This window comes from Sinocyclocheilus rhinocerous, unplaced genomic scaffold (genome assembly GCF_001515625.1).
Source record: "Sinocyclocheilus rhinocerous isolate Xijiao unplaced genomic scaffold, SAMN03320098_v1.1 scaffold207, whole genome shotgun sequence".
In the NCBI taxonomy this organism is placed as follows: domain Eukaryota; kingdom Metazoa; phylum Chordata; class Actinopteri; order Cypriniformes; family Cyprinidae; genus Sinocyclocheilus; species Sinocyclocheilus rhinocerous.
Genome location: NW_015648658.1, coordinates 140,306 through 161,213, shown reverse-complemented (window position 1 = coordinate 161,213; position 20,908 = coordinate 140,306). Strand labels below are relative to the sequence as shown.

Genomic DNA, 20,908 nt, shown 5'->3' with positions numbered 1-20,908 from the left:
GCTGTCACCGGCCAACGTGTTGTTGGTGTTTTTTCAATGTATGCTTCAGACACGGGTCACGACGAGGCATTCCCCATAGCAACCCCTAGAGGACGCAGTTCGAATTTCCCTTGAAAGAGAACTGTTGTTTAAGGCTGTCTGATATGAAACAGGCTTGCCGTTTCAGGCTCATCTAGTATTGGGAATGCTGTTTCATTAACTTATCCGACTATTATTTCCAACACGCTGTGTTTTAGTCAGTGATTAGCTGTTACTTAAAGCTATCTAGTGTATCGGTAACGTGCTTGATACTTAACAGCGCAGTATGTAGATTTTGCTAACTAAGGTTATTAATGCAAACGTTTATCTGGATAAGTGCAACATACCTGTTGCCTAAATTTCAAGTATTGACCTTATGCTGTACTGCATTAAAGGGGCATGCTGCTCTTCTCAGCTGCTTATTAAAGAAGAGCACCCCTTCACTGCTTATCTTCTTCTGTAAGGGCATGCTGCCCCAGTCTATGCTATTTCAAAAAGTATTTGCTTTAAAGCTATTGGGATTTTGCTTGCTTGTTAAGGCTTATCTAGTGTCAGTATCATGTTTGTTGCTAGACCTGCTTGTTGCTTAAAGCTATTGGTTGTTACTGCAAGTGCTGGTACCGGGTAAACTTGCAACAGCAAGAAGCTAATGTTTAAGCTGTTGTTTAAGGCCATCTAATTGTTCTTGAAATATGTTTGCTGCTTATGGCTCATCTGGTTATTGGGAATGCTATTTCTTTAGGTTTCTCTGACCACTGCAACATGCTGTGATTAAGCAAGAAACATGCTTGTTGCATAAAGCTATCGAGTGTATTGGTAATGAATTTTGTCTTTACTCACACGGGTTATCAGATTGAGGACTTGTATCACAATGAGCGCAAATGTCAATGGGAGGCGACAAACCTGTAAACTCATGAGTTGATTATTGAGTTATATGCTGTTTTTATAGAGTTTTTAAATGGATGCTAAAGCTTTAGGCCAGGTAGAATCTGCAATCTCTGAACCAGTTAATTTACTCACTTCTACGGCTGCAGTACGCTGTGTTTGCTGCAAACTGGCAAACTAGGCTGCAATTCTAGTGGGTTTTCTCCATCTTTAATCTTTTTCAGGTACTGCATTAAGGGGCTTGCTGCTTATAAATAAGAGCACCTCTTCGCTGCTACACTCCTCCAGTAAGGGGCTTGCTGCTCTTCTTAGCTGCTTATAAAAAAGAGCACCCCTTCGCTGCTACACTCCTCCTGTAAGGGGCTTGCTGCTCTTCTTAGCTGCTTATAAAGAAGAACACCCTTCGCTGCTACACTCCTCCGGTAAGGGGCTTGCTGCTCTTCTTTGCTGCTTATAAAGAAGAGCACCCCTTCGCTGCTACACTCCTCCGGTAAGGGGCTTGCTGCTCTTCTTAGCTGCTTATAAAGAAGAGCACTCATTCGATACCACTGTCCTCCCAAAAGGGCAAGCTGCACTTCTTACCTGTTCATAGCAGAAGAGCACCCCTTCGCCGCCACTCTCCTTCCATAAGGCATTTTCAGTTAGATTGCTGTCAGCATGTGGTTGGGGGGGGGGGCACGCCAATCATAATTCCCTTTATAAAGTCCTTTCAGTCATTATTCAGCAGCTATCACTTTGCTCAGGAGCTAATCACCAACCTCCATCCCCAACTTCTCCTGTCGTCCAGTCAGGACTTGACATTGGATATTTCTTCTTGAGTCAGACCACTAAATTATGTTGATATATAAAATAATCAATTAGAACATTGATGATATCTGCTACATTAATCAATAATGTTGGTTCTGTTCAGTTTACCCTAGGGGGGTTAATTATGCTCTCCCTGTTCCTATCCATGCTAGGCTGCATGTATGGGCAGGGAGTGTTGCCCAGAACAGAACCATACCCCCAACCAAAAATGTATGCTAATTGTAAGTTATCTTTTATGATACTGGTCCTGACAGAATTGTTGTTATCTGTTATGAAGCTCAATTGATTGTTGGAGATTGAGTGTCATTTGATGTTCAGCACTTTGGTTTTAAAGTGTCAGAACAAAGAGCATTTAAATTGATTGCCTCACAAAATACATTTCTGGCTAACTTAAATTCTTGTGTGTGGCATTATTTTATTTTATTGTTTCCCTTTTCGTGATATTTCAGTTGTTCATTTAATTTTGAGAATTCGGTCTAAAAGGAAAAAAATACCCCAAAACTTATTGAACGAACTTAGACAATTGATATTTTCAATTAGATCACAAAAAATATACTCATTTATAACGTTTTATACATACTGTATATAAATTAGCCTACATATTATTTTGTTTGGTTGTCTAATGTTTTGTTTTCAGAATCGTGGGAAAACCGTGATCTATATTCTAAAAATCTATTATCCAGAATAATGGCTTAAAATATAGGCTAATATAATTATCTGGCATCTAAGTAATACTGTTTCTAATATGAAAATGTAGTTCTGCAATGCCCCCTCCCTTCTTTTGGTTCGTTCCGTGATCCATGGTTAAAATCACGTTCCGGGAGGATCGGTATTTTGGCTGGGCCCCCCTCTGGTCTAGTGCCCTGGAATGTGCATTAATCCATCCCTAGACTTCTGTTCAAATAGCCTTAAGCTTTTATTTCAGGCCGGTCCAATCAAATTCACCTGCTAAGGGTTTAGACCAGGTTGTTAAGTAGCTCTGAATTACCCGGAAAAATCACACAGACTCCCACTTCACAGAGAGTAAGATACTCTGAAGTTAAAGGAATATTCACAATAATGTAACGTCCCTCCATCCCACGACACGAGTAGTTGTAAGTAGCTCCTGCTGGAATAGTAGAAACTACAGCACATCTGGAGAAAGACAAAAGAGTGAGTTCCTGTGATTTTGTTGCTCATTATAAGTATGACTCTTCACTTGTATTTTCTTCTCGTATCCCTGAATGTATTTAATATGATTAACTCTTTCTTTTACAACACAATGTGTATTTTATAATTGGATACTTCCTCCAACTTATGTAACATATGTTTTACACAATTTTTATTATTTATTGTTATTATTATTATCATTATTATTAAGCAGTTAAGCAAATGTGCAATTATTTGCCATGACAGTGAAGTGTTCATTTTTAATACAAATATATAAAACACCTTGTTTTTGTCTGACATCTGGACATTGTCATACTGTGTTTTATCATAAAATCGTGTAAAATAACTGTTGCAGTGCTGCAAAACTTAAAATTTTACTGCAAAAAGAATAGCAATGCACAGTGAAAGAATTGCAAGATTTACTAGTAATTATCAACATTTATAAATAATTGCAATCGCATTTAAAAAAATATTTGAACACAAAAATGCATATATTTGTCTATTAATCTATTAGTCTTCATTGCTTGAACATCTGTTTAGAGAAATTATATTTTTCTCCCATTCTAAAATGAATCCCTCATTTATGAGGCATGTATGTGTCACTCCCAAAACTTTGTTGCTTGTATAGGGTATATGGCCGTTAGCAGCACAAAAACGTCTCAGGTTACTTATGTAACCATGGTTCCCTGAGTAGGGAACGAGACACCAGACACGGGTCACGACGAGGCGTTCCCCATAGCGACCCCTAGAGGACGCAGTTCGAAGTTCCCATGAAAGGGAACTAAACTTCTATTCAAATTCCGAAAGGATTATATTTAGTCTAGAAAGTGCACATATAGGCCTTGCTTTAAAAAGGTGTCCCTTACTTCAGTTAATCGCGATCTCACAAAGTTCCTTTATAATCAATAAACCTCTACATCGTGTTACAGTGAGAGGATTCGCAAGCGTGCAGAGAAAAAAAAATCTGGCGTATAGAGGTGAGTGAAGGTCAGAAATCAACAGATGTCTGTGATTACCTACATTGCACAGCGCAGGTAGGTAATGTCTGTGATTACCTACATTGCACAGCGCAGGTAGGTAAATCAGTGTTTTGTCCACCGATCATTGCCACACCAAAAGAAAAATAAATAAAATAATTAAAGAATAATAATTTACCTGATCCTTGAATGCGAGTTCACAGTCTTTATTGAATGTGATGGAATAAAAAAAAAGCTGTGTACCTTGAAATAATAGTGCGAAAGTCTTTGTATTGCAATAAACATAGCTACAATACAACAAACTAACAGATTACTCTTCAAAGTTCCTTTATAATCAATAAACCTCTACATCGTGTTACAGTGAGAGGATTCGCAAGCGTGCAGAGAAAAAAAAATCTGGCGTATAGAGGTGAGTGAAGGTCAGAAATCAACAGATGTCTGTGATTACCTACATTGCACAGCGCTACGAAAACACATTGTAAATAGAATCTTTTGGTGATTTCCAGAGCGCAAACACAAATGAGACACGGGCTGCCATTTTAGAAAGATGTAACATCAACCGTCTGATCATTAGGTAGGTAAATCAGTGTTTTGTCCACCGATCATTGCCACACCAAAAGAAAAATAAATAAAAGAATTAAAGAATAATAATTTACCTGATCCTTGAATGCGAGTTCACAGTCTTTATTGAATGTGATGGAATAAAAAAAAAGCTGTGTACCTTGAAATAATAGTGCGAAAGTCTTTGTATTGCAATAAACATAGCTACAATACAACAAACTAACAGATTACTCTTATGATCTGCTTCTTTTCAGTTAAAACCACACAAGCCTAGTCTGATTCAGGAACAAGTGACTTGCATTAGTCATCTAAATGAATTGTTCAAAAAGACGAGAGTGACCAGTTAGAATCAGTAAGACAAATCCTTCACTGAACTGAATCGACATCTGACTCACTTACTGAACTGCAAATACCACTAATAACATAGTCTAAACACCTGCAAATAGTCAGTATATATGAAGCACACACACATATGTATGTATGAAGATACCAACTGCCCAGAATCTGTATATAAGAATATATCAGAGACACTCACACTGGGTTGCTGTAAAGATCTGAAGAATTGTTTCCAATCCGAATCTCTGCCCCATTTATCCTGTTTGCACAGCAGTCAGAACATCTGTTAGTGATGGTCACTCTGTTCACGCTGTACGTCTTCAGCAGGTCCAGCTTCCACCACGGGTCACTCTGTAAGTCTGTATGAGTACAGGTGGAGCTCAACCCATCCAGAGCGTTTTGTGCATACCAGGTGTAATATAATGTCGACTGATTAGCCGTTCCCCATGTTGCTATGTTCACTGGAATACATTCAAGAGAAGACCTTATTTAGAATTACAATTATTTATTACAATTATGTATAGCTCTGCTTGGCTATTTAAGTTAATGGGTTTTCATCATGTGTCTGAAAATGTTTCACAGCAGCACAAACTCATTAACAAAAGATGTAGTAGTGTTTACTTCACAAAATCTCACCTTCTCTTTCTGCTTTCTTCTGAACTGAGAAAAATCCTTGAAATGAGAAACACAGAATGGTGCTCAGTATTTAGCCACTTAAATGGATTGTTCTTATTAGCATAAGCCTATATTTTGTTGAATTTATTCTTTAAAACTATTTTCTATTTACGTAAAATTGAGAGTAATCTCTAAAATCATGTGTGTATTTTATATAATTTAGCTTCCCCAGTAAAAATTATTTTGTTTAAGGGTGTTTAGATAACGTTAATCATTCAATTATAATTTAGGTTCTTCTGTGTTTCTTAAGTGTTTCTCTGTCTGAAAGATGAAGCTGAAAACAGACTGTAGGTCACTAAAATAGGAGACAGATTGTATGTATTACTTACCCAGTAAAAACAACAGACTCTTGTAGAAAACTCTCATGTTGATTTCAGGCGATTCGTGATTCTTTCTGCTTTTGTTTGAGGAGGTTTGAATGAATGTTGTTCCTGGGAGAAATATATTAGTTCAAATTACGTCAGTGTCCCATGATCCTAGTTCTCCTCCCACTTTTCTTTCTGTCTGGAGCTGGAAAAAAAAAATTGTTTACACACACACACACACACACACACACACACGCACACATTTGTTTCTGTGAATTGTGGGGACTTTCCATAGACTTATTTTACTTTTATACTGACCAAACGATATGTTCTATCCCCTAACACTAAACCTACCCCTTACAGAAAACCTGTTTGCATTGTTACACTTTCAGATAAACATAATTTACTATTTTTCATATATTTTTTTCCCAATGTAAAAAATTTTAGGTTTGACTATCCTTGTGGGGACATTTAGTCCCCACAGTGTAGCATGGACAAGTACACACACACACACACACACACACACAAACAACTAAATAAATAATTATATGTATTTTCTTAAACATCTTTTAGCAACAAAACAAGTGAACACATTTTCACTGAAAAAATGTAATTTGTAACTTCAGTTTAGTGGTTAATGATATCAAAATGTCAATGCTGTTAAAATGGTACATTATATCTTCGGCAGACACTTTTATCTAAAGCAAGTCAAAGAATGAATTTCATGTTGACATGCTTACATTGAATATTAGGTGTTAACAACAATAGCAAAATTCACCAAACTGGATTGGTTTTTGTCAGCAATGCTGACCTCTCCTGAAAGAAAACTGAGGGAAAATCTTCCTGTACTCCATTAAGGTTTGTATTCACTTTTGTTTTCAAATTCAGTGGCATAAAATTTTACTTAAACTCTGTATGACTTTCTTTCAGTGAAACACCAAGAATCAGTTTTTGAAGTGAATGGGAACTGAAGCTGTCAAGCTCCAAAAAAAAAGGATAAATAAATAAAAATAAAATAAAACAAAATAAATCATAAGGGTACCACAGAAGTGGTTTATATGACAGTTTTCCCAACCTTTATCTGGCATACTGCATGTTGTTTCCATCTTGTGTGTTGCACTTGCCATTTTTAAATTTGTCTTTTCTTTCCCATCTTACAGACTTCTCAATATCAACACACATTTGCATTGTGTTGTTTTATCCATGGAGGCTGCCTGTCCAAACTCCCGGAAAGCACACAAACACCATCTGGTCCGACATGATGAGAGGATCTGTTTCTAGAAGACACAAAGCTATCTTTAAAACGTGAATATTCACATTAGGAGTTCATATAGCAATGTAGTAAATCTTTGCCACTTTATGCAGTTTGCATTTGTACTACTGCTGTTCACTTCTTAGAATGTCATTTGTTTTTCTTATTCACAGCATGTTTTCTTCGAGTCATTTGCTTTATTCTTCCAAACACCATGAATGTAAATGGAAATGGAAATGTTCCCAAATTGTTTATTTAGAAGAGCACGAACGTGTGAAGAAGCACACTACGACTGCATCCATACTGGTGTCTTGAGGTTTGAAAGCAACCAGGCCAATCCCGGCAGAAAATATCAGTTTTCAACTCATCATCAAAGTAGTCTAATACTCAAAACCTGTTAACAGGAAGTCTTGTCTAGTACCCAAAATACCCAAAAACTCTATGAACAGTCTTCTATCAGCCAAGAAGTTGACTGAGGAAAAAGCCAGTGAAGAGCAGAAGCAGGAGACGAAGTGATGATAAAAAGGATCATAGTTTACTGAATAGTCTTAGTTGTGTATGTTTCAATGCTCAGCCTTCGTCTGACCAGCACAAATTCAACAAGTACTGTTATTATCCAAACTGATTAACAACAACATCCCATAAACCTTGAGTTTCCATTAACATTCCGTCGGATCTCTTATTCGTGAAGACAAACAGCCCTTGAAACCACACAGTCATAAGACTAAACAACAATGGAAAAATATTATAAAAAACAATAATATAATATAAATGACTAATCAATAAATGAATCAATAACATGGGTATATAAATGACTATAATGATTATTATAAATTATTATATGATTAAATTGAATAGTAATATTATTAAATGATAAATTATTATAAATGCAAAATTGAATGAAGAATAAATAAATGAGTGATTACTGTAGGAACAATTGGATTTTTTTCAAAAACTCATTGTAAAAACATATTCTTTACCATTTCATATTTCATGTGCTTTTACCTTTTCTAACTTTAACACTTTTGGCCATTTGTCATCTTTAGCATCTCTTGGCGTCTCAGCATCTCAGTAACAGTGTTTTCCGTGCCCTAGTATTTACTCAAGTTGTCTGACAGGTTTATCAATTTGAAACTAGAATTGACAATTGGAGTGCACCATTCAAAATCAAATCAGATAGTGGTAATAAGTGTGCATACAGATTCCATTATGAATTGATCTGAGGAAAAAATCCCTTAAGGTTTGACCAAAATTACATCACCGTGTCATTCTAGCCATGGATAAATCATTGAATACACATCACATGATTTGACCATACCTTCGAGCGTGACAATTATATTTCTATGACAAATAAATGACTTAAAAACAAATATGTTAAAAACTAAAGCACAAAATTCAAAACAGTTAGTGTCTGACTAACTTAGTATCTTTCCAGTCATGTATCTCTGGTCTGAAGACATCTAAAATTCAATAATAATACAGCTTGTGTCATGACAACAATATAAAATGACTGATAACTCTTTTGTAGCTCAGGATGCCTCTATCCACAGAGTCTCAGTAGCCAGTTCTCGATGTGCCATCTCGGTAGTTTGCTCTTGAAGTGTCTCAGTAGCCTGTTCTGTTCTTCCAGAATAACCATCTTGAGTTCCATCTCTCTCTGAAGTTCTCTGAAGTTTCATTTGCCCATGCTGTTGACACAAACTGTTCCCTCTATGATAAGGCTCAAACCTCTCATTGAATTTCTCGAAGGTCGCCGATAGACATTGATCTACGAAAACAAAAACACGTGAATGGAAAACAGAGACTGCTCTTTTTGAAAAACGAGATTGTTTAAATTTATTTGAAATTACTTTAACACCATTATAACCTCGATAGATAAACAAAGACCATAGTGACCATTTGGCTGGCGACTAAACTAGTCTGATGTAAGCTAATCATCGTAGCCCCCCACCCGCCATATCTTCACCATGAGGCTGGACCCCAAGTCACTAAAAGACAAGTGTTACTTTTTTTCCGCTTCAGCAACTCCCGGCGGCAGCGTAACAGCTCGTCAATTCATGTTTGTGCAAAGGATGAGACGGAAAAAGGTTACCAATGCATGCCATTTTTACTCGTTCTCGTAATGTCAGGTTTACAGTGCAAAATAGCTCCGGGGTAGACTTAAAATAAAACAGAATACAACATTCTTCCTCTGTTTTTAACTGCACAGCTCACAGTGAGAGCTCGTCACTCCAGCACATTTCACCGAACTACACTACACATAATGCATCTCACTCTGGATTACAACTCCGGTACATAGCTGTCTTAGAGTGGCAACTCCTATCCCACCTCTCCCGCAACACTACCCCCACACTGGATGGTGATTAAACTTAACACCACTCCAGCACGATGACATGACTGATACAAAATACATCAACACACACATTAACCAAGATATTACCATAGATTCACAGTGTTAATAGAAGGCAGAAATACATTCAACACAATGTCTAACCATATTTTTTTTCCATGTTCGTTTCTCTCCTTTTTTTAATCAACAATCTGTAGGCATTGTCAAAACCTACAGTCCATTCAAGCAACGCTCAATGGAGGCACTGGCCGATATATTCCAACCCTACATGACAGGGTAAACAGTCCATAAGATTGAAAGATAACACGGTGCTGGGAGGGGTTAAAGAGTAACTTTGTAAAGGGGTCCTTTATTGAAGCAATAGTAATTCAGTCCCAACATGACTAGTGAGGTAGTTAATTAAGTCAAGCTAAGGAACAACTGACTTCTCCACTACTGGCCTGCGGAAGGGAAAGAGATTAACAACAGCCGTTGCATACAAATGAAACAACTCAGGATTAATTAAACATACACTTGGCTTGTTTCCTTAACAACAAAATGGTAAACAACAAAATCCACCCGGGTTACAAACATTTTTTATATTTTTGGATTCTTTCTTGCTCTTTTTTTCTTTAAGTCTTTAATAATCAATTAGTCCAGTCCTCAAACCTCTTCGGTGGTCGCCTGACTCGCCTACCTCTCATTTGGCCGTTAACAGTCCCTGTTATATCCTGTTGCACCGTGCTACCTTGACTCCACTGAACATCCTCTGTGTCCTGCTCTGCCATCGGCACAGCGGTATGATCCATGAGAAGCATGTTGTCTGTGCCACTGGAATTTTTAGTCTCCTTCGTGAAAAGACAAGACAGATCCAAATCAAGTTCAGCTCCATCGGCTTCCAGGTTTGGGGCAGGAACTTCCTGTGGTTGCCAAACTTCTGAGTCTTTAAACATCCAGCTGTTCTCCAGGGGTTGCCGAGGATGGTATGGTTTGAGCTTATCATGGTGAACGACCTTTACTTTGGTCCTTGGGTTTTTCTGGATCCGGTACACTAGATCATCCAGATGTCTCAGGATAAAGTAAGGACCATCTTAGTGGGGAAGAAACTTTCTGATCTTGTTTTTCACTTCTTAGTTCCTTTGACAAGGTACCACACTGCATCACTGACCTTATAGTGTGTCCTGGCTGCTCTTTTATCATACTGATATTTAGCACGCTCCACAGATTGGCCTAGTGCATGCCTTGCAACTTCAAAATTGGTGCCCTGGTCGCTATGGAGGTTAAGCGGTGCTCCATAACGGCAGACCCATTCAGCGACTATAACCTCTGCTACAGTGACAACCTGGTCATTGGGCAGGGGTTACGCTTCCACCCATTTGGTGAAGTAATCTTGCACTACGAGAGTGTAACGATTGAAGCGCTCTGTTTCATTCATGGGGCCCAACAAATCAACGGCAATCCTTTCCATGGGGGCACCCACTCACACGGTACCCATGGGTGCCTGAGGCCTCTTTAATGGTCAAGCCTTTGCAGCACAGCTGGTGAATGTGTGACACCAAAGTGAAACATCTTCCCGCATTTTGTACCAATAATACCTGGTCTGCAGCTGGGATAGCGTTTGCTCCACATTGAAATGTCCACCCACTGGCCCCTCGCGCATCTGGTGCATGACATCTTCCCGGAAATCTCGCGGCAGGATAATCTATGGGTAAAACTCAGGGCCCTCATTCAGGTAGTAACGTCGTACCAGAATGCCATCCTTTAGGTACAGTCTTTGCCACTGACTCCAGTAGGCTTTTGTTGCTGACCCGTAGAGTGACACATCTTCCCAGGAAGGTTGTTCCTCGCATTCCTTTATCCGCCACTTGATGTGAGCAATATTAGGATCAGCTGCTTGGGCAGCATGCAGTTCTTCAGTAGTCCATCCAGAGAATAAAAAAGTACAGGCGGTGATGGCAGGTTGTACTACCCCAACTTGACAAGACTCCGGGGTAAAAGCTGCAGGTACAGTATTTACAGGTTTGCCGTCAAAGTTGCACTGGACTGCCTGGTGACAGAGCTGAGGGCTACTCAATATGGGATTCTTATGGTTGCAGGGGCAATCTGAGCGGAATGGCTTCTGGGAAAGCGCATCAACATTTTCATGACAGCGCCCAGGTCGATGTACAACTTTGAAGTCATACTCCCCAGGGGCCTCATTTATAAAATGTTGCATATAAACCGTCCTAAATTTGTTCTAAGATCATTTCTCAAAAGTGCATAAGTGCGATTCAGAGAAAACGAACGTGCGCACAAAAACACGTGCGTACGCCTCTCTTCCAGATGTGACATTTATAAATGGCAAAAGACCTTGAAATTGTGCGCAGCTGACTGGTGTCAGATCTCCGCCTTGTAAACGCCCCCTAATTAATATCATTACCATATAAAAGAGCACACGCCAATATCTGAATTTCTATGCTTGAGAATGATGAGCACAAAAAAAAAAACTTTACTGAGTTTGAAATCGAAGTCCTTCTGGCGGAGGTAGAGGTTCGTGCAGGGACGCTTTTTATTTAATAATGTGTAATTATTCTGTGGACAAACAATGTGTGTGTAGTTATATTTTTTCTATTGACTATTATCAAAATTACTACTTCTAGAAACAACAGAAATAATACTAATACTAATAATAATGCTAATAATACTAATAATAATAATAATAATAACAATAATAATAGTAGTAGGCTAGTAGTAATTATAAAATGATTAGGTTTCCAAAAGTAAGAATAAACTATGAATTTAAGTACAATTTTCAGTCATCTTATAAAAAGTAAGGCATCCTATATTAAAAGCACTTGCTATGACAACTAATAAAAAGTTTAGTATCACAAAATTCTTGCAAAACTTTAAAAAACATTATTGAAAGAAAAATTGGACATTTCATATCATAATAAAATAAATGATTACACGATTATGGTCTCCGGTCTGAAAAAAACATGTGCATGTGATTTGACATTTCTTTATATTTACACGGTTTACTAATGCTGCTCAAATGTGCCATTAATGTACTGACACAAAAATATATAGTGTATTTTATACAAATATAACCGATGTAAATGACAAAAACAAAGTTTAAGGCTGATGTCTCTATTCATTTTCACAGAAGCAAAGCAGCAGATGTTATAAATAAAAACAGTTAACAATGTTATTGAATAGAATATATTGAAACCGTTATTGCACGACATCTTATAGGCTAACAAATCTGACTACACTGCACAATTAATCTCTTACACTGCATCTTTGTTGTTTATGATGAATTCGGTGCTTGCACGTAGCCTATATACACCGCTTTTATTATTATTGCGGCTTAGATGTTCAAATAGCTGCAGTACTCAGACTTTGCTGCAAGGAAAAGTGCGTATGCCTGCTCAGACCCTGACGTGGCGGTAAGTACTTTTCCACGTCAAAGACCGTTTTTATAAATATGAACATTGCCGTGGATTTTAGCGTACGCACACTCTAAGATTAAATCTGTGTGTACGCACATTTTATAAATGAGGCCCCAGGCTTCTCGAGCTACCTGGCCAACTGTCCCTCCGGTTCTCTCATTATTATTAGCCACTGTAGGCTACTATGGTCTCTGCGTACAGTGAAGGATCTGCCCAGCAGGTACTGACGGAAATGTGCTGTAAACTCCACTACTGCTAAAAGTTATCTCCGTGTGGTGCAGTAGTTCTGTTCAGTTGGTGTCAGACTCCGACTTCCATATGCTAGTACGTGTTCCTCTCCTTGCTGCAGTTGAACTCATCAAAGGCCTGTTGGTTCTCAGGAGTCCAGTGAAATCGGGCATATTTTCTTAACAGGTTGTGAAGGGGCTTTGCAACTGTGGCGAAGTCTTTGACACACCATCTGTAATAGGATGCGAGACCCACAAACCGCTGGATTTCATTAACGCTTGTGGGCTGTGGCCACTCTCAAATTTTTTGCACTTTCTCAGGGTCAGTAGCTATACTATGCTCTGAGACAATGTGGCCCAGGTAGACTACACGGCGGTGGAAGAGACAACACTTGGTGGGTTTCAATTTCATTTTGGCCTGGCGCAGCCTTTCAAACACCTTTGACAGGCGCTGGAGCATTTCCTTTATGTCCTTGCCCAGCACAATGATGTTGTCTAGGTATACTAGGCAGATCTCCCACTGCATTCCAGCCAAGGCACGATCCATTAAGCACTGGAACGTTGCCGGGGTGTTGCAAAGGCCAAACAGCATGACTTTCCACTCAAACAGCCCCTTCCTGCTGCAGAACGCAGCTGCTTGTCTGGCCTGTGGGGTCATCTCCACTTGCCAGTACCCAGAGGCAAGGTCCAATGTGCTAAACCACTTTGCTGTAGACAGCGTGTCTAGTGTGTCTTGGATTCTTGGGAGTGGGTAGGCGTCTTTTATGGTGCTCTCATTTAGTGCCTGGTAGTCTACACACAGGCGGTTTGGTCTTTCTTTTGCACCATTACGATGGGTGAAGTTCAGCAGCTATTACTTGGGAGGCTAGTACTCCCTTCCTCACCTTCACAGCAACAGTACCCGGGTTATACAGTCTGACTGGAACTCAATTACTTGGCTGGGCATCAATTATAATCCGTGCCACCATCACCTGATGCTTCTCCATGAAGAAGCATCGGACTCAGCAGCACGTTGCCCTGTACTTGCTCCCGGAAATGTGCATTGCCTGGAATGATGTATTCACATCCCACCTCAAGGATAACTGTGCATGCTATGCGGACCACGTGCACCCTGGGCTTGTTCTATGGATTAAAGTATGGAATCTGCTTGCCAAACAATACAGTCTTCTGACTGCCACAGTCAAGGCGTTCCCGTGCTTGCTCCAAAAATGGATGCCCCAGAATGGCATCAGTGCCCTCGGCTACATCTGCTACAATAAAATTAACACTGACTGTTTGGGTTCCGACTTGCACTGGAACATCAACATCCCCGAGGACAATGACATTTATAGGCCTTATTCCCTGCAGGGCCTGTACAGTGGATAGCTTGAGTGAGGACCTTACATCGGCATTGATGGTCTCATAACAGAGCCGAGGTAACACACTCCCCCTGGCGCTGCTGTCCAACAGGGCACATACTTCCATGTCATACAACAGCAGCAGAGGAATACACATTTCTGGCCCACTCCCCTTGACTCTGAAAACTGTGGAGGCAGGCTGGGTCTCTGTAGGCCGAGGAAGTGCTGGAGTCACACGCTCCAGGTTGAGCCTGGGTGAGAGACAATTCCACCTCATGTGACCAATGCCTTGGCAGTTGTGACAGACAATCTCTTCCCAATTGATTTTACCCCACTTGTTAAATTTTTGTGAACAAGGTTTAAATTCTGCTTTTGAGTTTTTCTGTCTCCAACCTGGGGTTGATGGTGTTGAATCTTCCTCGTGACTTCCGCTCTGGTCTGGACATTCACGTACTGCAGCTGCTCTAGTCCTTCGTTCCATCTGTTTTACGGCAGATTGCATAAGTTGTTTTACACTAGTGGCAGTTCGACATGTGGTTTCATACATGTGTGCAATCTCATAGGCACGGGCCAGGGTACGTGTTCGCTCTTCCAGCAGTCTTTGCATGATATCGGCATCTCCCATGGCATTAGTGAACACCTCGACACTAATAGAGTCCTGTTCCCTCTCAGAGCGATCTGCATAAGCAATGGAGACTTTTTCATAAATATTGTCCCTTAGCACATGGAGTGACTCACCTGCCCTGCGGACCTTCTTCCTCAGCGGTATTCCATTGGCAGCAGCGTGTTCGGATGAAGGACCATATGCAGCCTCCACTTCCTCTACAATGCAGGCATAATCCCAGCGGCTGGACCTGGGGTTCTTGTGGATCACTGCACCTGCTGTGCCTACTAGTCAAAACCTCATCTGCACAGTCATTGTCCTTTCAGACCAATGGTTAGCTCTGGCAAAATCCTCAAAGCGGTTTAGGAACTCTCTCCATGAAGTAGAGCCATCAAACTGACCTGATTGCAGCGTGGGGATCCTTTATCTATGATCATTGCACTCCTCACCGCTGTCCGATGACAGGTCACAGAATGTCCAATGTGGTTTCCTTCCATGTTGGCTGGACCTAGTAAGCTCTGGGAAACAACACTTATCGACATTGGAATACATAGTGTTACCTTCATCCTCACGAATGCTATGCTGAGCTGCACAAACATCATGTTTACATGGCTGGCGATTTATTTTGGGCGAGCCTTGATGCATCCGTTTGGCTGTTAACTCTGTGCACATTGAGTGTGGGTAGTTCAAATTTGCTGGAGTACTCTGTGTGTAGCACTGTGTATTGATTCCACTTTCATGTATATGCTCATTTTCCACTCCACTAATAAATGGATTGGTTGCTCTTGCTGTTTGCTGTTATAAGTGTGTCTCATAGCAACATGTGGGCCTGCTTACTGAAAAGGATGTAGGACATGGGGCAGAACTGCATTTAAATGGATTGTTGTTATTATCAGTCTTTGATACTTGAGCATCCGTTTCATTTAGCCAGTCAACAAATGATATATGTGTTTGTTTTTCATAATTCTCTGTCCTTTCTGATATTGCCGGATACCACAGGCTGCTCGTATTTAAATGAGGATGTTTTCTCACCACTCGAATTCTCTCCCGGGTATCTGCCATTTTCACTTCCTCTCTGACAACATCTGGTTTGGTTTAACAGTTTAAAATGACCATATAACTCACCACCTGTGACGAACGAATCCCGGACTTGAGACCCCAGTGTTACTTTTTTCCGCTTCAGCAACTCCCGGCAGCAGCGTAACAGCTCGTCAATTCATGTTCGTGCAAAGGATGAGATGTAAAAAGGTTACCGATTAGGGCTGTGCAATTAATTGCATGCGATTGTCATGCGCATCTCGTCAGTAAAGCCGGTTCCGTGATTAGTAGTAAATCTCCATCCCCTACTTTCAGATGGAGCGACATTTACTACACAGAGCCGTAGTTCACTGACAATTAGGCAATATCGCGTTCATTATCGCAGATTAAATCGCTTAAGATAATGAACGCGATATTGCCTAATTGTCAGCCCCTACTTGCCTTCATTAGCTCTGTACCGTCTTGACCATCTGGAATTATTTCAGATAAAAATAACTTCATTCCCCCAAAATGATGTTTGGCAATTTTAACATCATGGACCACTTGTCATACGTCCTGCTACTCAATAGACAATAATGTAACGCAATACAATGTATTTACAAAATGTAGACAGTGAATTGTTAACTTCAAACATTACAAACACTCACTTTGCAAAGCCAAAAAGACTGTCTGAACTGTATAAACAAGGCAAAGGCCTTGATTCGTAGTGTGGGTTGCGGTGAATAATGCCCCATAAGTCAAAGTTATTTTGACTTTTCCATTCTTGAGTTGACATAGATGTCATGTAACCAATGCAAAATCTCTACTGCTGTATCTGATATATATTTAGCGCAAATGCTACCCCTGTCAATTCCTTAAACTATTCCAGCCTCAGTAGTTCTGTCACTGAGCCCTGAACCTAATAAATTGAAGAAAACTCTTCAACACTGCAGCTCTTTTAATTAATTTTTTTTTTTTACTTTTAATTCAACTACACCTGTAGTTACATCCTCAAAAAGAATCTCAGCTCTTGAATAGTTCCAGAAATCATATGTGTCGTAGCATCTCACAGCAGCTAAATGTGGCTAATACACCAATAAGGTGCTGAATCAAAATCTTCCAAAATTTTTGCAAAGACTGGTGAAATAGCGGTTACATTGTAACACAATAATTTACAAATAAACTTGTTTGAACTTTTGTGTTTTGTTAATGATTTTTGAGCATGAGGAAATGTTAATCAACCTGTTAATGTTGTGTCTGTGTAATTTTACTTCTACCGAGTGTCATGTTTGTTTGCTTATTTCTTTCTTAACGCCAATCCAGCATCTATGGCTATATTCATGGCGAGAACCAGTTAATCCATACACAAGTCTTATCTTTACACACACACGTCCGGGGACAATTTAGAATGTTCAATTAACCTAACCTGCATGTCTTTGGGCTGTGGGAGGAAACCGGAGCACCCGGCATAAACCCACGCAGACACAGGGAGAACATGCAAACTCCACACAGAAAGGCCTCCTGTCCTTGCCGGGGCTCGAGTATGGTTCCCTATTTGTCGGTCACTATGAGTTATGTCATGACGGCACAAGGGTTCTTTTACTGATTTTTGCGCGGTGTTCCAGGTTCCTTTATTGCCTTCCGGCTTCTGGAATTATAATGTGGTGTTTTATTCGTCTCTGGATTTGCATCATCTAAATTCTAAAGCCCGGTCAAAACTGCCTTTCGGACTCTACAATCAATGTGTTGCGCTTGGAATTGCTCACTGGCCTCGTTATATACATTGGGGTTCCCATCGCAAACAGTGTACAAAGGCTGCATCTACAACTTCAGCTGTTGGGTGTACTATATCTGTCGTTTGGTCTTCCTTTCACCGGCTGCATACTAAAACACGTTATGAAGATGGGAACGTAAACTTTGAGAATCTCCGTCTTCTGGAATGTGTTTCATCAGATGCTCCGTCAGGCTTTACCACATCCTCAACGATAGCTCATCCTCCAGTCAAAATGACTCTAGTGAATGCTAGGTCATTGTCAAATAAAACCTTAATTTTAAATGACTTTTTTGCTTCTCATGCATTGGATTTTTTTTATTTGTGACTGAAACATGGTTAAAGAATGGTGACATGTAATCTCTTGGCGAGCTATCCCCCTCTGACTGTTCTTTCTATAGCACTCCTAGACCAAGTGGACATGGTGGTGGCTTAGCCACTGTTTTTAGAAACTCATTCAAATGTAGACTTCTACCTGTTGATGCCTCTTTTAGTTTTGAGGCATAACTCCTAAAAATTGATCTAAATGGCCTCTACTCTGTGTGTTGGTGTATAGACCTCCTAAAGTCAGTATGACCTTTATTCCTGAGCTTTCTGAATTTCTGTCTAACCAAGTGTCTCGTTGTGAGAGACTGTTGGTTTTAGGGGATTTCAACATTAATCTCTGCTGTCCATCTAAACCTATGGTTAAAAGCTTTATGAGCCTTATTGACTCACACCGTTTTGTACAGTCGGTTTCCAGCCCTACACATCACGGAGGGCATACATTGGATCTTGTTTTGACTCGTGGTTTCTCTGTACAAATCTGTGAAATATTTGATGCGGGCATTCCTGATCATTACCCTGTGGTGTTTGAACCTGTCATTTCATATGATCAGCCCATCCTTTCTCGGCCTGTACGTTACTCTCGTGCCTTTCATGCAAATACTGCTCTTGAATTTTGGGAGCCTTATTCCAAGTTTTTTTTTTGTTCAGACAATACAAGATATTAGATCACACCTCTCTCCTTTTGACATAGATCACTCTCATCTGGTTCATTGATCTAGTAGCTTTACAAACTTTCAGCCAGTGTCTTCATCTCAATTACTCAAAATAATTTATCAGATGAAATGTACATTTTGTCAGTCTGATGTATTGCTTGGTCGTCTATTTAGAGAGGTTTTAGACACACTCAGCTCCACCCTTTTAGCTATTATAAACAGCTCTTTAATAAATGGGTTATTTCCAGAAAGTTTCCAACATCGTACAGCCCTTATTGAAAGGCCCTCATCTTGAATGCACTGTGCATAACCACTATCGGCCTATCTCTAAACTCTCATTAATTTCAAAGGTTTTGGAAAAAGTTGCACTTTCACAGTTTACTTAATACTTGGATACTTTTAATATTCTAGACCCGTTTAAACCTGGTTTCAGAGCACTGCATAGCACTGAGTCGGCATTGCTGACGGTTACAAATGACATTCTGCTGTCCATTGATTCTGGGTCATTTGCTATCCTGATACTTTTAGATTTGAATGCCGCATTTGACACTGTTGATCGTTATATTCCTCTGAAACGACTTGAGTGTGTTTTTTGGGGTTCAGGGCCTAGCTTTAGAGTGGTTTGCCTAATACTTAAAGGGGATGACTTTTTCTGTAAATATTGGTTCATTTACTTCTCCCATTGCGCCTATCCATTGTGGTGTTCCTCAGGGATCCATTCTTGGCCCTCTTTTATTTTCTCTCTACATGCTTTCTTTGGGCTCAATACTCCAGAAACATGACATTAAATATCATTGTTATGCGGATGACCTCCAAGTATATCTTCCAATCAAACCAGGAAATTATTACAGGCCTGTGGCACTCACACCTATCCCTGCCAAGTGCCTAGAGCGGCTGGTCATGAAACACATAAAAAAGGCCTTACCATCTGCTTTTGACCAGAACCAGTTTGCATACCGGGAGAACAGATCAGCGGAGGATGCCATTGCTATTGTGCTTCACATACTTCTGGAACACCTGGAGCACAAAAACACCTATGCAAGGCTGCTCTTCATTGACTTTAGTTCGGAGCAGCAGGTAAATTAGACTGCTGTCCCTTTAAGACCAACTGCACGGATCCAATATACTAATACACATCCGGTTTTCACCCGACGGTTTACATTTATTTAACACATAACGGACTGTGTTTATGTGAATACTCCCACTAATCACATCGTTAAATTTGCAGACGACACAACTGTGCTCGGCCTCGTAACAAACAACAATGAGACGGCATACAGGGAGGAGATTGAACTACTGGCAGGGTGGTGTAAAAAGCATAACCTGGCTCTTAACATCAAAAAGACAAAAGAAATTATAGTTGACTTTCGTAAATTAAACCATCCTGGACATTCACCTCTCTACATTAACAGAGAGGCAGTAGAGAGGGTGAACAGTTTTAAATTCCTGGGCCTCACTGTATCGGAGGATCTGTCCTGGGGCAATAACATGACCTTAGCTGTAGGGAAGGCCCAGCAACATCTCTTTTTCCTGAGGAAGCTGAAAAGAGCCAAACTGCCCCAGAAATTCATGATAAATTTCTACAATTGTGCAATTAATAGTGTGCTGACTTATGGGCTGCTAGTGTGGTTCTCCAGCTGCACTGTGGCTGAACAGCAGATGATTCAGAGGGCGGTGAAAACTGCTGGTAAAATCATCGGGACTGTTCTCCCAGAGGTTTCTACTGTGTACACCTCCTGCTGCCTGCGTAGGACACACAACATCATAAAAGACCGGTTTCACCCAGCACACAGTTTGTTCCACCTGTTGCCCTCTGGTAGGAGGTACAGGTCCCTTCAGGCCAGGACCACCAGAATGGCCAACAGCCTCTATCCCCAGGCAGTCAGACTGCTGAATAAACACTGTTCCCCTCTTCCGTCTCCATCCACTTAACTCGTATCCAATATGCGCCATTCTTCAACAATTTGCATTAACCGTGAACTGGACTTTGCATTGCTGCAGCACACACAACACTACACATCTTTCATGGTTACTACTATTTCTCTACCCTATACACTGTATTCCTTACCAATGTCGTATTGTCCTGTTGACATACTGTGCTATGGCTGATAATGTTGGATCTTATTATGTCACTGTTGTCAATGTCATTCCTACGCATTTGCACTTATGAAATTGCACTGTCGATTGATGCTCTAATGTAATTTCGTTGTTCTACAGCAATGACAATAAATTATTATTATTATTATTATT

General features: G+C 40.1%; 1 protein-coding gene across 1 annotated transcript in view; it reads right to left on the bottom strand.

Annotated features, from left to right (window-relative positions):
• The window catches only part of LOC107710178 (fucolectin-6-like), a 9,957-nt gene extending 4,183 nt beyond the window's left edge, over positions 1–5,774 (bottom strand). The window contains 4 exon segments of the mRNA XM_016514924.1: positions 2,699–2,844; positions 4,933–5,194; positions 5,370–5,405; positions 5,738–5,774. Coding sequence (XP_016370410.1) covers positions 2,699–2,844; positions 4,933–5,194; positions 5,370–5,405; positions 5,738–5,774 — 481 coding nt within the window.
• Positions 5,775–20,908: the final 15,134 nt, after the last annotated feature.